The sequence below is a fragment of the Trachurus trachurus genome (genome assembly GCF_905171665.1).
Source record: "Trachurus trachurus genome assembly, chromosome: 11".
Taxonomy (NCBI): Eukaryota; Metazoa; Chordata; class Actinopteri; order Carangiformes; family Carangidae; genus Trachurus; species Trachurus trachurus.
Window position 1 is genome coordinate 15,498,759 of NC_139904.1, and position 18,238 is coordinate 15,516,996.

Here is an 18,238-nt window from a genome sequence, read left to right on the forward strand (position 1 = left end):
TCCTCAGGTTCATGAAATCCATCTTGATAGAGGCCCTGCAGGGAGACCTTATGGCTGCAGCACGCTGCCAAGGAGGAGTCAGGACACATATGAATTACAAGGCTCTGGCACCACTAATTCATAAAGAACATGCTTTGATGTCACAGGCTGGTGGGAAGTACCTAAGGTGCTGCATTCAAGTACACTCGTGAGGTACTTGGAGTGTTTTATATGTTATGTTCCTAATACTGAAATATTCCACCGCCTTTTAGTCCATTAAATTTACTGGACAACTCCATTGTTTAGTTACTTACTTTCCAGATTAATATTTAACATTTCAAAAAGCAGGAAATAAACACAAAACATTGTTAAAGATCAAACCAACAGACTTGATACCGTCAGTCTTTTTAGCCAAATCTGTGGTTTTACTTAAGAAACGTTTGAATCCAGAGCTTTTACTTATTTACACTAAAGGTTGTGTTTCCTGTAGCAAACCAGGTAAACGTGTCTCTTAAGTCACCTGCCACCCATCAAGTGCTTCGAAAAGATAACAGCAAACAGTTATCCATGAGGTAATCTAACCTGTGGCTCGCTCGCCTTCATAAATTAAAGCACAAACTCCTGGCTCCAAACAGAGGCAAACAGTGATAGTGTCCTCCCCTGCGAGTCAAGGAGAAACAGGTGACAGACAGATATCAGCCTCGGATAACACTGACAGGGCGAGGAAGGTAAAGGAGAGGGGGCCAACGATACGTAAGAAAAGGAGGGAAGGAGAGAGGGATGGTGTCAATTGCTCTTTTTTTCCTTCACATTAAGCGCTCCTTGACATGGGTGTAATGATACTACTCTTACTCTTTGTCTGTTTTTAGAACTGCGTTTACCTTAGATCTACACACACGGCACAACTAGCGGGTACCTAAGCTGTTTGTCCTCAACATGATCCTGGGCTGAACCTAATCTTCCCGCTAGACCTAACCCAGGATCATCATTGATCCCACCCACCCCCACCCCTACCCTTTTTTTTTCTTTTTTTTTTAGCGAAACGGCATCCTAAACTTACAGACAAATTCATCCAAGCTGCTGAAACCACACTCTCTTAGTTAAAAGATTCATTATAGTCTAAAAAAACGTCCTCATTCAGTCATTCCAGCTTGCGTGAGGAGGCCGGCTCCTCGGGGATGACGGGTGGGTTTGATGCTTTGATCAGAGCTCCGACATTGACACAAACACGTCACATTTTTACCGTTGATGTTGTTGATTTATTGGGATCAGAGAGAGGCTCACAGGGGATCTCCGGTGATGAGATTCAGGACCTTTTTTTTATTATTATAACTGTTTTACAACCTTTGAACAGCAGGTCTCCACATATCAAAAGACAATGGTGAAAAATGTATAGCAGGTGTGTCTCCTTGGATTACTCGGGCTTGAACACTCTGCCAAAAACCACAAACTGACTTCCCTTAAATCCTTGAATAGACTTGGCGATGGAAGCACGCCACTTTTTTAAAACTTTTTTTTTTTGCTTTTGCTTTTCTTTTTTTCTTGTTTTTCTTTTCTTCTTTTTTTTTTTTTTTTTACCTCAGTTATACCATATTTTGTTGTCAGTCTGCTGGCTAATATCAGGCTATGTTGCAAAAAAATATTTCCAGCATTAATTCGGACACACCATGTCAGATACACAAGGAGAATACACAAAGAAGAAGAAGACAATGGAGATAATATAGTCAACACTTATCAATTTGCTGCTCTGCCTCTTAGCACCAGAGGGCATTAGGCCAGGAGGGAGAGCATCATTTTTCTTTAGCAACACAGATCTGAATTGTTAGAGGCTATGACAAGACCGGCACTTCTTTTATGTTGGTACTGTATTTAAATCATTGTTTTCCTACTTCCATTATTTGAATATGTGTCATTCTGTTCTCACCCAAATGAGTTTGATGTTAACTTTCCTTATCACAGATCACACAGGATTGTTTTACAGATATTGCCCCTAGAATTAGCAACCGAAAAACGAAACATCGTCTCCGCTCTCATCCTAAATGGCTCCAACTGTAGTGCAGCCATTGCTCCTTGGAGCACATTGCATCAGGGTGAATCACTCACTCTGCACAGTACACATAATACATTTGAAACAACTCCCTCATTCACAGTAAAACAGACCTCAGGGGGACGGTGGTTACAGAAAACTAACAAGCACGAGAGCATAAATTAGAAATCTGCTTAAAGCACAAAGATAAAACAGTTGTTATTTGTTCCTATCTTGATGAGTGGGCTGATAACGCTCACTAACTATAATAAACTTTAAAGGAGGAGGATAATTCTTTGTGTTGGTAAATTGGTGCAGTGTACCAGCACATCCACCAGAGGGAGAAAGAGAGCCACAAACACGAGTGAGTAAGTACTTCTGCTTCATAATAAATTCACTTTGTAACAATAATAAAAAAGTAGCATATGTATCTTTTGAAACATCACATATATGTTTAAGTCCCATTCAAACCCAACTCCAGGTCACATTTAATGATTAAAAGTGCCACGTGCTTCCCCCTTGTTCACATGCAAAACAGCAGCCTGGGTGTTTTTCATCAGCTAATCATCAAGGTAAAACAAAGAAAGAAGCCGTCCACAGTTTAAGGACACAGAGGACATTTCCTGATGATCAAATTTTAAAACAGGGTCATACAAATAACAGACCTGAAGTACACGTTGAGCTTCGCTGATCAAAGATGTGGTCGTGACTGATGCTATGGGATATTTTTTTGTTGTGTGTGTGTGTGTTTGTGTCAATTTTAGGCCCAGAGGTGTGTTTGTTTTGTGAGCTCTACCTAACGTGGGCCGGGGCGGAGTCAGTAGATACACCGAGGCACCGGGTGCAGCAGAGTCATGTGCTCGGCGCCGTTGAAAGGCAGACGCTGAGTGCAGTAATGGTGCACCACCTCCGGGATGCTGGGGAACACGCAGCTGCTCTGGTCCAGGGTGTAGCCGTTCTCTTTGGTCTGGGCCACGATGATGTGAACGCAGCCCTGGCTCGTCCTGAGTCAACACAGAGGAGAGGAGACAAGAATTAACCCAAGAAATGTGATGAAGTCACACATCCTGGTGTGTTTCATGAGCAGGATGAAAACAGGATTTCCATGTAAAAAATAAAACAGAGATTCGTTTTTTGTTTTTTTGCATGATACAAGTTTGTATATTTTCATTATGGAACATCTCATAATAAACTGTGGCATCCCTGAGACACTCCAAACACAGTCATTACTACTGTGGATGTTAATGGTCATGATTAAATTTACTTTTTATAAAATCTAAATATTTCCTACAACTGTAGCTTTGAGCAAACATCACTCAAACTGGAGTGAGTAGTGACTACTTTTCGCTGAGGATGAATGCGTTTACCAGAGCAGTGTTTTCATGGAGCACTGAGAGGAATAAGTATTAAGTATAAATATTCACTAGCACAAATTTAATGTTGCTTAATTTGTTAACAATAAGGAATGTACTAAATATGAACAGCATTTTACTTTGAAATTATATAATGTGAAAAAAAATGCACTTAAACTTCTATGTTTATGACTGCATCTAGGTATTACATTTTAATCCTATTCATATATCACAGTATGTGACTAAGAGAGTCATATTTCAGCCTCAACCACTGATGCACCTCCTGGTTACACTCACTTGAGGGCGATGGAGTACTTGCTGTTGTCGGACTCGCTGTTCCTGACCAGGAAGCTGGCTTCTTTGCAGGACTGCAGCTGAAGCTCTGCCTCCTGGCGAGTCACACAGCCATGGTACCAGCTGAGGCAGATGGTGGGAGAGAGGGAGGATTACATTTCATCTGCTATTGATCAAGTGTGGAACTTCATTTTATACAAAAATCCCTGGAAATGAACTTCAATGTAGCTCACTAACACTACATATCAAGTTCCTGAGAATGGAAAACACATGCACGGCTATATTTCATATGAATTACATTTGGATCACCCTTGTATATGTATATATGGATGCATGTGTATTTGCATATGTATATGGATTTGCATATGTATGTGTATGTATATGTAAAGAGGTATCTGCTGGAAAAAAAAGACCCCTTCTTTTCTACATCTACCTGTGTAACTTAGATACAGTACCTGTGTACACTCAGTTTACTTAAAGCAGATATCAGTGGAATGTTTTTGTTAATATAAGTCCTAAATAGTCCTATTTTCCGTCAGCAATCACTTACATGAAGTATTTCAGCCTAAACACGAGTCTCTCCGTCACTCTGCTCTGCTGTAACCCGAGGAGAAAATTTTCCTTGTGGGATACAAGTGTTATCCAATGAGGAGAGAGAACGGCATGAAGGGCTGTGTGTGCAGCCAAGGGATGCGCGTGAATGTGGTGACGTAGCACGAGGACCAATTGATGCCTGACAAGGGCGGGGGCTGCTAACTCATGGTGCGTTCAAAGAAACTCGTACTTTGTGTTTTTCCTTCCTGTGAAGTCATACCAGTTCGATCTGGTACGAGTTCACGGGTCGGAAGTTACGAGTGGCCGTTATAGGGAACTTTCACAGACAACAGGATGGTAAAAACACGAGCTACGGGTTACCTGGAACGCTACCAAGTCGTAGTTGTGACTTGAAGCTGTAACTTACGGTTTCAAAAGCCTGCCTTGAACGCAGCATTAGCCGAAACGGCCGTGAAGCTGATATCTGCTTTAAGTCCCCCTTTTTTACATTGGTTACTTTCTGTTTATGGTGACTTCTTCCTTTGTATACTCACCTGATCACCTAATCATGTTTGTGTGTTGTTCATTTGAAGTTTTTTTTGTACTCAATGCCTCAATTCTGCCTGATGAAGGTCGGATTAACCGAAATGTTGCTTTGTCCAGTAGTAAATTATTATTAAAAATTTAAATTACATTTAAATTGCTTTGTTTGTCATTTGCTTGTCATAATAATTTACATTCAGGGTTTTATGTGAATTATTCTTTACTCATCATACTGGTTCTAGTACCTCTGTTTTTCTAGCGGCAGGGTGGGGTCCACGCAGCAGGCCTCGGTGTCGGGGCCGCTCCCCGGAGTGGAGGGGGGCGTCAGGGTCGGAGGGGAGGATCTCAGCATCTTCTGAGTCCAGCTCTTCTGCCTCAGATGCTGATGCTGAGACAGCGGCTGGGTTGCTGGATGCTGGGGCTGCCTGTTGAGCGTGGGGTGAGGTGTCTCATCTTTGGCTGGGCGTTCGGGGCTGTCAAACTGCGCTGGGGGAAGAAGAGTGATGAGAGAAGATGTGAATCTTTATGTAAAGAAACAACTGACTCGCTGCCAGAGTTTGAACTGGTTGACGAAGCCTCCAGTAAATATAGAATAAGAAGAAGACAGCGCTTTGATGTTTCATGCAAGATGATATTCAGTATGCTGTTGGTCTATCCAGCGCATTAAATATAAATGTGAGAGCCGGCCTGACTTGTTTTTTTTTGTTTTTTTTTTAACAAATATTTTTCATGGGATCTAAAGCAGAGCAGAAACACGGCTGGCACAAGTTATGTAAATGTTCCTGGTTACTAGTTCAGCAAAGTGCAACCAGGAACTAAACGTGGTGTAAGTGGCGTTGTCTGCTCTACCTGACAGAGTTTTGACAATGTGCTCCTTCTTCCACTCCCAAGGCAGCTCATACTCGGCGGAGGGGCGGGGGTCCAGCTCCGGCCTCGTGACCGGCGTCTTGTCACCGTCGCCGCCTCCCTCGTACGGGACGTCATATATCTGCAGGGGTGCAGACTGACCGTCCTCCACTGGCCCCTCGCTCCCCTCCACCACCACACACACCTTCAGCAGGTCCTTGGACCCCCGACGTCTGATCTCTAACAGGTAGAAAAACACAAAGTTATATAACAACATTGATATTAGTGATGTAGGTCAGTCTAATCTATACTGCCACCTGGACTCCCATTAATATGTTTTTATGGGTTATTGATGGCACTGTAGTTTTTGTACTTATTCTATACTCTAATAACTTCTTCTTAATTCATTCAAACATTCTCCAGTTCTCTCTACACTTTACATTGTAACTGCTTTCATCAAATATCCCTTGTTGTCAATACATTTTATGACAAAGCAGTGTTTTTCAACCTTGGGGTCTGGACCCCACGTGGGGTCGCCTGGAATTCAAATGGGGTCGTCTGAAATGTCTAGTAACTGATAATATTTTTAAAACTAATTATTATTCTTTTTAAAATTATGATTAAAAACACCACACACAATCTTAAACAACTGTATTCTATATTTTCACTTTCTCAAATATAAATCGAGTTCAAATAAAATGCAGATTATAAAAATATCTGACTGCACATGATCGCACGGTTGCCAGAAATTTGGGATGTCAAAATGGGGTCACGAGCCAAAAAAGGTTGGGAACCACTGTGATAAAGCTTTGCATCGGGAATCTTTATGGTTTTATCAGATTTATCAAAATGTTAAAGGGATAGTTCACCCAAAATTCAAATTTCACTCATTATCTACTCACCCTCATGTCGACTAAGGGCTGGGAGAATTTTGAACTATCCCTTTAAATATTTAGTTGAATTGCTTTTTTCCTCTGGGTTTCATGTCAGATTAAAATTTTTAAAAAATCAGAATCCATAGCAGACAGCCTTGGTTGTACAGACTGGCTACTGCCATCAACATCTGGTTTTATGTTTGCAGACCAGCTTGCTTTTTAAATGAAATTTCAATCGCCTTAATTGATAAGACACTTCTGAAGTAAAACTATACAGTTTATTACATGTTTGTCATCACACTAAAACACAGGATTCGTTTCTGGTTTCTGGTGTTAGAGTGTTAATAGTTATGCTGCCCACTCTCACAGCTTTGCTTGTTGAATCACAGTGACTCTGACGCCTGCTGACTTCCTCAGTATGATTTAAGCCTCATAAATTGACTCAGTCACATCATCACATCCTCTGTAGACTTCTTTGAGGAGGCCTGGAAGCAGCACAGGCAGTGATTGAAGTAAAAATCTACTAGAGAGCGGCGCGATAAAACATTTTCACATTCACAGCAGGCTATTGTGCAACCCCCTTTTTAGTTAAAACAATGGAGTGATGGAAGGAAAGGTCAGGAGAGCATGTGATTGGATGACGGGCCACCAGTCATCCTGGATGCTGGAAGTTTTGATAAATGGTCAGAGCAGGTCCATATAGGGCTTTACACAGAGCTGCATCCGAGTGGAGGGATGGAGGAGGGGGGGCTTCCTTTTTAGAGAATAGTACCAGGAAACAGAGACAGGAAAGAGGAAGCAGGGGCAGGAAACTGCACCCATTGTCCGAACGCAACAGAGTTGCCGTGGCAACCCCATGGGGTGCAGAGAGCACTGGGGGAATGAGTTCACGTTCTCACTGCTCGGCCCGGAGAGACTGGAAATGAGGATCGTGTCATTCACACAGACGCAGCTGCACAGACGCTGTGATCAGGGACTGAATGAATGAATCGTCATAAATCTCACTACAACAGCTGAAAGCAAATCAAGAGTATCAATCAGTCCTACCGGTGATCATCTGCTGAGCGTCGTACGGCTCCATGTAACCGTCATTCTCCCCGACACGCTCTGCCTCCCTCTGCTCTCTGGTCTTCTGAGCATCAAATGGGTCGGCGTAATCTTCAAGAATTATCACCTGCATCAAAAAACATTTATTATTTTTCAGGCTTATTTGGATAGCTTAAAACTCTGACTAAGCAAGAAAACTTTTCACAATGGAAGGGAGGGAATAAACAGAGAAATAGGATTATATTGTGTGTGTGTGTGTGAAGTAGGAGTAGGATATTGTGGTTGCAGTAATCTGACAGGACACCTCCTCCGCTGTCTGTTAAGCTGCCACTCAGAGGCAATGCGTCAACAACACCACACACTGTATTGTTACTGTGTGGAAACTTGTTAGAGAGTAATCAGGAAGGCTGACATAGACAATTGAAGATGGTGGACAAGTGGTTCAAATTTCAAGTTTCCATCATTATGAATAGTGACTGTATGAATATCTTATAAATTAAATATCATCTGAGCTGATCAGTAATATCTCACTGATATCACACCATACCATCCTGGTTACAATAGGGCTGAAACTATCAATCTAATTATTTTGTCAATAAATTGCCAGAAAATAGCTTAAAATGCTCATTACAATTAGTCAAGGCCCAAAGTGACATCTTCAAATATCTCGTTGTCAGTCCAAAATTCAAAGTCATTGACATAAAATGTAAAATTCTCACATTTTAGGCCAGAACCTGAAAATGTTGGGTCTTTTTCCTGGAAAATGGCTAAAACAATGACTCAAATAACAAAGTGGCTGCATTTGGAGCATGACAGGTGGTCGTGATGAAGAGCTATGGGCCTCATCGCCAAGAAAAAGATTGTAAACTAATAAACCAGACAGGCTTCAGCTACTTACAAGAATATGTGGCACCTTTGTTTATTTTGTCTAAAGAGGCACTCTAGTTGTAAAGCCTGCTCTCTTCAGCCTTACATCTCACTGTAAACTCTTTTCTGCTACACTACTCATGCCTGACTGTCCTGTCAGCTTATCAGTGCCATATAATGTCTTGTTTATTTTACAGGCCACCAGCCAGGAGACAACAAGAGGCCGTAAAATAGATCTGTCCCTCCAATCACCTCCAGTGGTGCGTTCCCTTTTCCAAAGAAATGCTGCCATTTGTCTGCGTTTGAGTAAAGTAGCAGATGTTTGACGGGCTGAAAAAGCGGTTTAGTGGAACAAGTTTGCTTTAAATCACCTTCAACCACCTGTGGATTAAGTGGGGAACTCAATGGTAGACATGTAACAGACTTCATCTCAAACTCAACCAATGAAAACGAGAGGTTGATTTATGAATTTGAGATCAAGATTTACTTTACCCTTTCTGCAACATAAAACCCCCTATTTTATTATTCCACTCTTTTATCAGACTTTTTTCACACCATCTCTCCACTGTCACCTCCCTGACTTCTCTTTTTTTTTTCCAAAGCCAAGCTGGAGGGGACTTGGGTTGGCGCATGAGTGTCAAATGACACTATGCTTTTTATAACATGATAGCCTTCACCAGGGGGGCTGAATCTAGAGAAAGAGAGGGATGGGGCAGTGGGAGGGGGAGAAGGGGGGAAATACTGAGCCAGATTTCATCCAGTAGAGGAAGGTAAAGGCCCCACGTCTGACCAGGGCTTTGTATTCACGGCAAGGAAGGTGGGTGTAAGGGCGAGGGGTGGAGAGGAAGAGAAAGAGAGATAGAAAGACAGACTGGGAGGAGTGGACACAATGGGTGTCGTGGGGACAAAGGAGAGGGAGAAACAGAAACAATAATATCAATTTTCAGAGCTTGGACTGGATCCTGGCTGCTTCATTGTCACGAGTATTGATGACATTGGATGTTATTTTTTGCTGGTGAGGAGTGTGTTGCACTGCGGCTAGAATTAGAGAGGAGCCTCAGACTCAGATGGACGCCCAGAAATCATTCAGCAGGGGCGAAATAAGCATCTGCATCATTTACTCATGTAAAAGCAGCAACAAGACACAGAAAAAACACTGTTACAGTTGTTACTTGGTTAAGTATAGGCCTACAAACCACTACTTTTAGGCTAACCAAAGTAAAAGATCAAACTCAATATTGTAGGAATTAACACCTGATTGAATGTGGCCTAGTGAGAGTCCATAGGGAAACATTTGGGCCCACCCACTATAAATCAGCCAACAGATATTTAATGGTTAATCTGACTTCAGAGCAGAAGAGTGGGAGAGAAAAAAAACAATGATCTTGGTCTGTGAGTAAAAATTTGAGAAGTAGCCTAGGTATGGTGACTATGAATTAAATTTTAATGTCATATACCAGAAGCTAATTTGTATTTTTTTTTTCACCTTACAGAGGGAAAAAAATTGCAGTGAGGACATAGTGAATTAAAATCAAGACTACTCACTGTCTCTGTTTTGCACTGGGCTGGTTTCTCTGCTTCCGGTACCACTTGGCTGCTGCTGCTGCTGCTGCTGCTGATGGTACCGCTGTTGAAGTTGGGGGTTTTGTCCTGTTTGTCCACCCTGATCAGCCGGTTGATGTAGGCGGTGGCGGACGGGGAGCTCTTCAGGGGTCTGTGCTGCTGCTGCTGCTGCTGCTGCTGCTCCTCCAACACCGGCTCCTGGCTCTTGGAGTTCTTGCGACTCTTCCCGGACAAGAGCGTGTCCCAAACTTTTCCATCCTTCTGGGAGCCGACGCCGGTTCTGCTCAGCTCTATGGCCGAGTTCTTTCGGTTTCTTCCGGAGAGGAGAGACCCAACTCCTCCACCTCCCGTCCCTCCTCCGCCTGTGCTGTCGGTGGAGGAGTTTTTACGCAGACCCGTTTTGGAGTTTGTTGTTTTGGTACCGATGCTGGCCACCAGCCCGCTTTTATTGGCTCTCGGTTGGGAGCCGGACTCGGAGGCTGAGCGGATCCTGTCGGTACCATTCTTCAGATTGATGGGGAACTCCTTGAACCACTTCGCCATTGCAACTTAGATGGAAACCAATAAAGCTCTGTGTGACTTCTCTTCTCGACACCTTTTAGCTCCATGCACCGGGGCCCCAGAGACGCACCTTTAGAAATCACAGCCTTTCTAACAAAAGACTTCCGCTGCTTTATTCTAGGACAGAGCCTGTGTAGACTACAGGATCTCCACACCTCAGTTTAAAGCATATCATAAATTCTTTTAAAAGTCACTGGCCTTACTCTCACATCCCCAACTTTAGAAATAGTTGTAAATAAAAGACTTGAAGCCTTCATGCCTGTTTGGCAAGGAGGGAGGGGGAAATGAAACAAAAATTCCTACTTTATCCCATTTGTGGTTTCCTTACACCTGTTCCTTCTTCTGCTCTGAGGATATGTTTATTCCCTTTGGATGAAGAGGTGTCTTCTGAGGGGAAAGACCCGAAAGAAGGCAAAGTTTTTCTTGCTTCTGATTTGTGATCCCATTCCCAGAGTGGCTTATCTGCTCTTTAACAACCGTCCACTGTCGCAATGAGGCTCCTGACTGCGCCTGGAGTGTGGTGGGGAGGGGGGTATCTGAAGTTGAGAAGGGGAGGCAGGACCGGGTGGGCGGTGATAAGCTTTTAATTGTGGAATCCATGGTGGAAAAAGCTGCTTGGAGAGATCAGACTTATAGGTATCTTACCAAGAATAGGCACACCTGTATTATCACACCTGTATTACTCCTGGACTTTAATCCTATAATTAATACAGCTTTTGTCATTATAATTATACACTATACTACATGGATGTTGAGGACAAATCAATATTATTACACATTTTACATGTAAAACAAGCTCCCACCTCCTTTCAAGCCAAAGTTTTATTCATATTATTCAGATGGCGATTTAAACCAAAGTTGACAGTTATGCTAATATTTTGGTGTTAGATATTAATTCAATATTAATCATAGTGTCATTTGATAATGTGCTTAATTGGCTGTTTAATTAACGTTCACCCCTGGTTTAATTGTACAGGGTATTGTTGGGAAATGGTCCGTTCTGAGCCGCTCCATATTTTTTTACCAACGAGAGGTAGATACTGAACATAAATTAAGATTATACACTGAAAACGACGATAGGGCCTATAAATCTTCGAAATATAAAAGTGTAGCTTCATAAACTGTGCAATAAATTCTGTATGTTAACATATAATTTCAAGAATAGCGTTAATACTTATGAACTATACCTGACGACACCCCCCATTTTTCTGGCGAGATGTAACCTTCCATGGTGCGCGATACTCCTTTGCTTGTCCCTCTTTGTCCGGTGGCGACAGAAGGCCCATGATAATTATGGCAAAAAAATTTGCGTTTTTGAATGAATTATAGTTGAATGGTGGATCATCAAGCATACAACCGTGTGAGGACTGGTTTGCTGGCAATGACACACCAGAGAGTTTCAATTTAAAGGACACAGCAGAGCAAGCAACGGAGAAAGGGTACAGTTTGCTTCCAAGACAGTCTGCAAGATGGCTAGCTATCTTCAGTGGCTTCAATGCTAACGTTAGCTAGCAAGCTAATGTTAGCATAGTAAACAACAGCTTTAAAAAAAAACGTGCTCGGTTGCTTTTTATCTCATCATACAATGCTGTATTGAGTGAAATTGAGTGCACAATTTTTCACACGAAGTGGATGTAAGAGAGACAAATCACAGATAAAATCGGATTGATGTTGTTGCCCAGTTGTTGCGGCTTAAAAAAAAAAAAACCTCAACGCTGCTAACTAGCCACCACCACATTGGGTAACGTGGCTAGCTGGTTAGCCGAGGCTAGCGACGAGCTTGCGTTAGCTAAGCTGGTCGAGTTCGTAGCTACACATCTGTAAGTGATCATTTTTTTTAGACAGAGCAAGAGAGAGAGAGAGATGGGGAGGGGGTTTGGGGGTGGTGGTGCCCTGTAACTTGCTTGTATTGTACTGGCAGACGAAGCCAGGTAGCAAGCAACAACTAGTTTGATTGACTCAGCTAGCAGAGTCTCTGGCTTGCAACAAGAAGAAGACGAAGAACTTCTACAAAAAAAAAAAAAAACGTGAACCAGCTCAGGTTTACCTGACGGGTTATTTGGTGACCAAATCCCGGCGTGACAGACACCGTGGCGAAAGATTTTGCAGCTGGAAAAGGAGTTTTGCAGACCTGGGCCGACCGGCGTTATTATTATAATAATAATAACAATATTCTAGTTACCAATACGTGTTAGTTTTCTGCTGTGATGATAACCATTTTTAATCGTTACTGACATGACCTGAAGGCAGATTTCCACCTACTTCGGCTCATTGCCTTCAAGACGTCGTCATTTTTAACTTTTTTTTTCTTGCATATGAACGGTGATATGCCACTTCACCGACAGTCATATTAGCTAATGGCTGCCGAATCGGGGAGACTACAGGCGGGACAAGGAAAACGAAAAGGTAGGAATTAATTTCACCCATCTCCCCCCCAAATCAGATCGGATTCATCCATTACTGCGCTGCAATGGGCTGCACTGGTGCTGTTAGCAAATCCCTTCTCGCCTCCCCCATATGTAAACTTCACGACTGTCTCCGGTGGTGGCTGTTTCCCCCACACACAGTGGACCTGTGAACGGGGTTGATGTCTTATCTTGCTATCAATGTACCTTCAACTTCGTTTCCTCGTTCTCATGTCTTCGTCTTTTTCCTGTCTCCCTCATTGACCTTACCTCTTCTGCCTCTGTTTGCGGCCTCTCTCCCTCTCGCCTGGGTCATTTTGGTCTGCCTGGGTCTCATTTGCGATTCAAGGCTTCATAACCTTGGTGATGATAACGCCTGGATGTTCAGCATCTTGTCCTCATGCCAGTCTATGTCCCATCATTGAATCCATCTCAACTGTTGGACTTGACACAGAGGCCCTAGGTCTAAAGCTGCTCCACTCTGTCACTAAGGGGTATTGGCCAATCCAAATGTGATGCTGCACTTGATTGGTGTTGGACCAATGGCATGAGACACCGAGGCCTATTTCTGTGGTGGCTAATATTATATTTCCCCCTTTCCACCCCTTCCCTCCATATTTTGCCATTTCAGCTTCACAGATGAAGAGCCCGGAGAAGAAGAAGGCAAGAAAGTCAACCACTCAGGTACGAGTTGTGTTTGTAAATGTGATTACTTTGCTACATAACGGACGTTGAATGTTTCTACAATGAGATTTGAAGCAATTTTGTTTCTAAAGCAACAAACAAACAAACATTTGCCCTGTTTTGTCGTCTCGTCGTTGCAGGCGGCGGGGTTCTCCCACCTCACTGAGTTTGCGCCCCCTCCGACCCCCATGGTGGACCACCTGGTCGCCTCCAACCCGTTTGACGATGACTTCGGACCCCCGTCTCGACCGACTGGGGCAGGTGGACCAGGTGGCGCTCCGTTTCTTCCCAGCCCCGGTGCAGGCGGCGGAGTTGCGTATGGAGGCGGAGGCAGAATGGGCGGCGGCGGCGGCATGGGCTTCATGGGCGGCCCGGGGGGACCGGGCGGCGGCCAGCCCGGACGGAGGCCCCCGTTCGGCCCACCAGCCAACGCCGGACCTCACCACCAGCTAGGCTTTGGAGGAATGCCCGGCTTCGGAGGCGGCGGTGGGGGCGGCGGCGGCGGTGGGGGAGGAGGAGGCGGCGGTGGGTTCCCCCCTGGTGGCCCCTCTCAGTTCAACATGCCACCGAACTTCAGCCCACCCATGCACCCCGGGCCGGGATTCAACCCCATGTTGTCTCCGGGGGGCATGGGCGGTCCTGGAGGTGGAGGGCCGCCCCACCCTCGGTTCGGCATGCCACCGCAGCAGCAGCACGGACAGGGCGGGCACCCGTTCAACAGCCCGCCGCTGCCCGGTGGCGGAGGCCCGAGAGGACCCCCGCACGGCCCTCTGCCCCCCATGGGCGGAGGGGGCATGGGTCCTGGCATGAACATGATGGGCGGCATGGGCGGTGGTCCCGGGGGCAACATGGTTGGAGGGTTGGCCGGTATGCCCCCTCAAGGACAGTTCCCTCCGTCCCAGGACGGGCCCTACCCCGGCCCCAGTCCGCCAGGGCCGGGCAACGAGGATGGAAAGAACTTTGGTGGAGGGGGGCCGCAGCCCGGGCCCCCGCAGCCGCAGCAGCAACAGCAGCAGCAGCAGCAGCAACAGCAGCAGCTTAACCTAAATCCCAACGGCCCCCCTCCTAATAATGCAACCCCCGGCCCCCCTCCTAACTCTGGCCCACCGCAGCCGGGCGGCGGCGGCTTCCCCGGTCACCCCGACGTCCAGCAGCCCAACGCCAACACACCCGGTCAGCCTCCGTCAGCACCGCCGCAGCCGAACCCAAACTCTTCACCCACCGGTCCTCTGAACGGGTCGGGCCAGCCCCAGCACCCACCCCCCAGTCAGCTGCAGCCCCCCAGCAACACGAACACCCCGAACTCCAATAACTCCAACCAGCAGCAGCAGCAGCAGCAGCAACAATCTACTCCTCCCAACTCCGCCCCTGGCTCCACGCCTTACAACCAGCAGAACAACACTCCCGTCGCCGGCGGTCCGATGCCAAACGCTGCCCCCAATTCAGGTCAGAACAACATGACCAACAACAACGGAGGCAACACGCCGGGCAGCAACCCCAACCCCCCCTCTAACTCCACCTCCACCCCCAACACCCAGTCTCCCCTGCCTCCGGGCCCCGCTGCCCCCTCGACCGGGCCCGGCTCCGGCCCCGGGAAGCTCGGCGGCCCCGGCATGGTCTTCCCTTGCGGCCTTTGTATGGCGGAGGTGCACGACGACCAGGACGCCATCCTGTGCGAGGCTTCGTGCCAGCGCTGGTTCCACCGTGACTGCACAGGCCTCACAGAGCCGGCGTACGGGCTGCTGACTCGAGAGAGCGCTGCCGTTTGGGCCTGTGACTTCTGCATCAAGACCAAGGACATCCAGGCTGTGTTTGTACGCCAGGGATTAGGCCAGCTGGTGGCAGCTAACGAGAGTTGAGGAGGGGGAGACAATGGAGCGGCGACACGTAAGGACACATGGAGACATCTTGGTTGTGATCTAAATGAATGGCCAGTGTGTCATGTCAGCTATTTGCCCGATTTTGTTTTTCCTTGACTAGCCCTTTACTTGTTCACTACACGGAGAAACACACTCATTGAGGTTCATGCTTATATATGTGTGTATATATGTACAGTATATATACACACATATATAGGACTCTGAGTGACTCTTGGCAAATGATTTTTCTCCCCCCCACACCCGTACAGGAGTCAAATCATGATGAATGTTTAAACTACACAGTCCTTCAGACATCTAGCCTGCCAACCAGCAAAGCACTGACACCAACACACTACCTCACACACTTTGTGACTGACTTGCACGGAAGCTCCCGCACTGACTGACTGTGATTGACTTCCACACTTCTGCACCGCGAGTGCGATGATAATTTCAAACACATAAAGACAGGCAGGGGGGTGTAAATGTTGAATTATTCCCCCACTGTGTTTAGACACAATGACTATCAACTATTATTTTCATGTCCATGGCTTTAAATTAAAACACACAGGATATATAAATTCTTAAAAAGTAAACTTTAAAAGGGACCGGGGGTTTAATCATTAATCAATTTGCAGCATCATTTGCCATCAGGATGCTCTACTTTAGCACTGCCCAACGGAGTTAACCTTTTTTTTTTTCTGCAAGCAAGTGAAAGGAAAATGGAAATATACATGAGTGTCTTGCAGTGTAAACTGTCAGTATCGGGCGTATTGTGAAACATAACGATCAAGTGAGGGGGGGAAAAATCCATTCATGAATTGAATTATGAATTCCTGCACCTGCACAAATGCATACACACACATGCACATACACACAGACACACACTTTGACCCTGTACTTCTGTCATTTTCAACCCGTTGCAAATGAATCCAAAGGAGACCTGGGCTGAGATTTCATCCACACTTCACACAGAGAAGGTTTTTAACACCGAAATAGTTGTAAATATTAGGACAAAACATTTGTCTGGAACTATGTGTCTTGGTTGTATACAATATGGCGTTCTTGGTTTTTTATACAGTACAATGGAGTCAACCATTTCTTTTTAATCTCTGCAGTACACATGAATTGTGAAATCAGTGCTTTTGGATGGTGTTGGCATAGCAAGTAGTGACATCATGTCATATCAGATGTGCATAGTCCTTTTTAAAAAAAGAAAACGGCAAAAAAGAAAAAAAAAATACGACGGGAGGGGGTGCATGTGAACCAATGCAGTAACTGTCTGATCTGTTTATGTTTATATTCTGGCCTCTGTGCTGCAAGAGGCCTTGAAGTAGACCAAATAACTAAAGAGCGAAAAATACCCATTTTTTCACATTTCTGTCACGGTATAAGGTGTTTATAACTATTCTTCCTTCTCTCTTTCCTTAATTTTTCTTTATTCAATGTCCAAGTTGCCTTTTTTTCTTGCTCTCTCAGCTGTTCCCTATTATTTTGTACTGGTATTTGTGTTGTGCTTTTGCTCTGCTCTGGCGCCTCCTGGTGGAACCCGGAGGAACCAGTGAGTCCCACATCAGGTGGGGAAGGGAAAGGTACTGAACTCTGAAGTAAAGACAGATTTTTTGTACTTGCCCATGTCTGTTTTTATTTCTTTCTTATAATTTCTTTGCTCATTGTTGAATTAAAATGGGGGTCGGAGAACCCATTGAAACAGACAACAATGTAATTCCTCACAATGCTCGGTTGAAGTTGCAGCACTGCTGCTGGTGTCATTTAAAGTTTAATTCATCCCAGGTCATTGTGTCAAACCATCACCAGCGATTACAAGTTTATTCTGAAATTCATTTAAAAATATATATATATTTTGCATTTTTTTACTACTCTGAGGAGTTTTTAATGGAATAATTATTGGCAATGATACATAATCATACTTTTGTCAATTTAAGATGACTTAATTTTATCCTAGAACATGAACAGTGTTCAAATGAATGCCAATGAAATGCTGTGATAGAGCAACTAAGAGAATTTTAATAAGGGCTATAGGCAAACACACAGCTAATGATAAATAAGTAATTATTTATTTGGTCTTGAAATGGAGCTGTTCATTCAACAAACTGATCACAGCTTCTTCATATTTCCATATTTCTCTTATGCATGTAACTGGCACCAAAATACAGTTTTCCTCTCAAGAAATAATTATTGAAAAGATTTTGATAATAAATACCAGATTGTGTGAATCTTTACAAACAGAAACCTGAGAAATAATTATAGATATTTCTACATTATTATAAAATATGCTTGGCCACCATATGTACATCAAAGTCTATTTGAAGCGGTACAGGCTGGTTTTATCTTGAGATGATTTATCTTAGGTCACCCAAAACAAAAAAGCTGAGTCAAGTGATCTAATTAGGAAAATCTATATTCTAAGCAACATAATAGGCCAAATAACCCTTTATTTATTGTTACAGTTAAAATGTAATGATTATTTTGGCATAGAAAATAAATTGCAATTTGAAATGACTGGAATGTCTAGTGGCCCGTTTTAGTTTTTAGATAAATGAGTAATAATCAAAGATTTTCAAGTTGATTTGAGAGATGACTTCTGTGGAAACGGGCTCGCCTCGCGCTCTCTCTGTATTAATGAACCCGTGCATTTGTGCAAGAGGATGAAACTAGATGAGACGGAGCCGGCAGCAGGCGCCGCCCCCTCGGGGAGCCTCCCACCAATCAAGTCGGTCCTGAGGCGGGCCATGACTGTCCGATGTGCTGGCAACAGGTTGCGCTGGTGGCGGGGGTGAATATT

At 44.5% G+C, this 18,238-nt stretch overlaps 2 protein-coding genes across 5 annotated transcripts; one reads left to right on the plus strand and one right to left on the minus strand.

The window, feature by feature from the left end:
• Nucleotides 1-1,262: 1,262 nt before the first annotated feature.
• LOC310993783 (SH2 domain-containing adapter protein E-like) lies at nucleotides 1,263-13,523 on the minus strand. 3 transcript variants are annotated; one of them, XM_083982262.1, is made up of 7 exons: nucleotides 13,163-13,523; nucleotides 9,909-11,023; nucleotides 7,497-7,623; nucleotides 5,578-5,814; nucleotides 4,974-5,214; nucleotides 3,655-3,774; nucleotides 1,263-3,009 (listed from the first exon to the last, which is right to left on the minus strand). In XM_083982262.1, exons 2-7 carry the CDS (start codon nucleotides 10,467-10,469, stop codon nucleotides 2,823-2,825), a joined length of 1,473 nt encoding a protein of 490 aa, XP_083838388.1. In that variant the 5' UTR covers nucleotides 10,470-11,023; nucleotides 13,163-13,523; the 3' UTR covers nucleotides 1,263-2,822. The 3 variants fall into 3 exon arrangements, with proteins under 3 accessions (XP_083838388.1, XP_083838387.1, XP_083838389.1); XM_083982261.1 differs by having other exon boundaries at nucleotides 9,909-11,098; nucleotides 13,100-13,523; XM_083982263.1 differs by having other exon boundaries at nucleotides 9,909-11,098; nucleotides 13,163-13,184.
• pygo2 (pygopus homolog 2) lies at nucleotides 11,735-17,043 on the plus strand. 2 transcript variants are annotated; one of them, XM_083982259.1, is made up of 3 exons: nucleotides 11,735-12,893; nucleotides 13,524-13,576; nucleotides 13,717-17,043. In XM_083982259.1, exons 1-3 carry the CDS (start codon nucleotides 12,845-12,847, stop codon nucleotides 15,433-15,435), a joined length of 1,821 nt encoding a protein of 606 aa, XP_083838385.1. In that variant the 5' UTR covers nucleotides 11,735-12,844; the 3' UTR covers nucleotides 15,436-17,043. The 2 variants fall into 2 exon arrangements, with proteins under 2 accessions (XP_083838385.1, XP_083838386.1); XM_083982260.1 differs by having other exon boundaries at nucleotides 11,743-11,926.
• Nucleotides 17,044-18,238: the final 1,195 nt, after the last annotated feature.

Coding starts and splice junctions, on each gene's coding strand:
- LOC310993783 (XM_083982262.1), bottom strand. CDS start 10,469: ATGGCGAAGTGGTTCAAGGAGTTCCCCATCAATCTGAAGAATGGTACC. Junction 5,815..7,496: donor CGCTCAGCAGATGATCACCG/GTAGGACTGATT, acceptor TCTACCTGTTAG/AGATCAGACGTCGGGGGTCC. Junction 3,010..3,654: donor AAGTACTCCATCGCCCTCAA/GTGAGTGTAACC, acceptor GTGTTGACTCAG/GACGAGCCAGGGCTGCGTTC.
- pygo2 (XM_083982259.1), top strand. CDS start 12,845: ATGGCTGCCGAATCGGGGAGACTACAGGCGGGACAAGGAAAACGAAAA. Junction 12,894..13,523: donor GGGACAAGGAAAACGAAAAG/GTAGGAATTAAT, acceptor TTGCCATTTCAG/CTTCACAGATGAAGAGCCCG. Junction 13,577..13,716: donor CAAGAAAGTCAACCACTCAG/GTACGAGTTGTG, acceptor TCGTCGTTGCAG/GCGGCGGGGTTCTCCCACCT.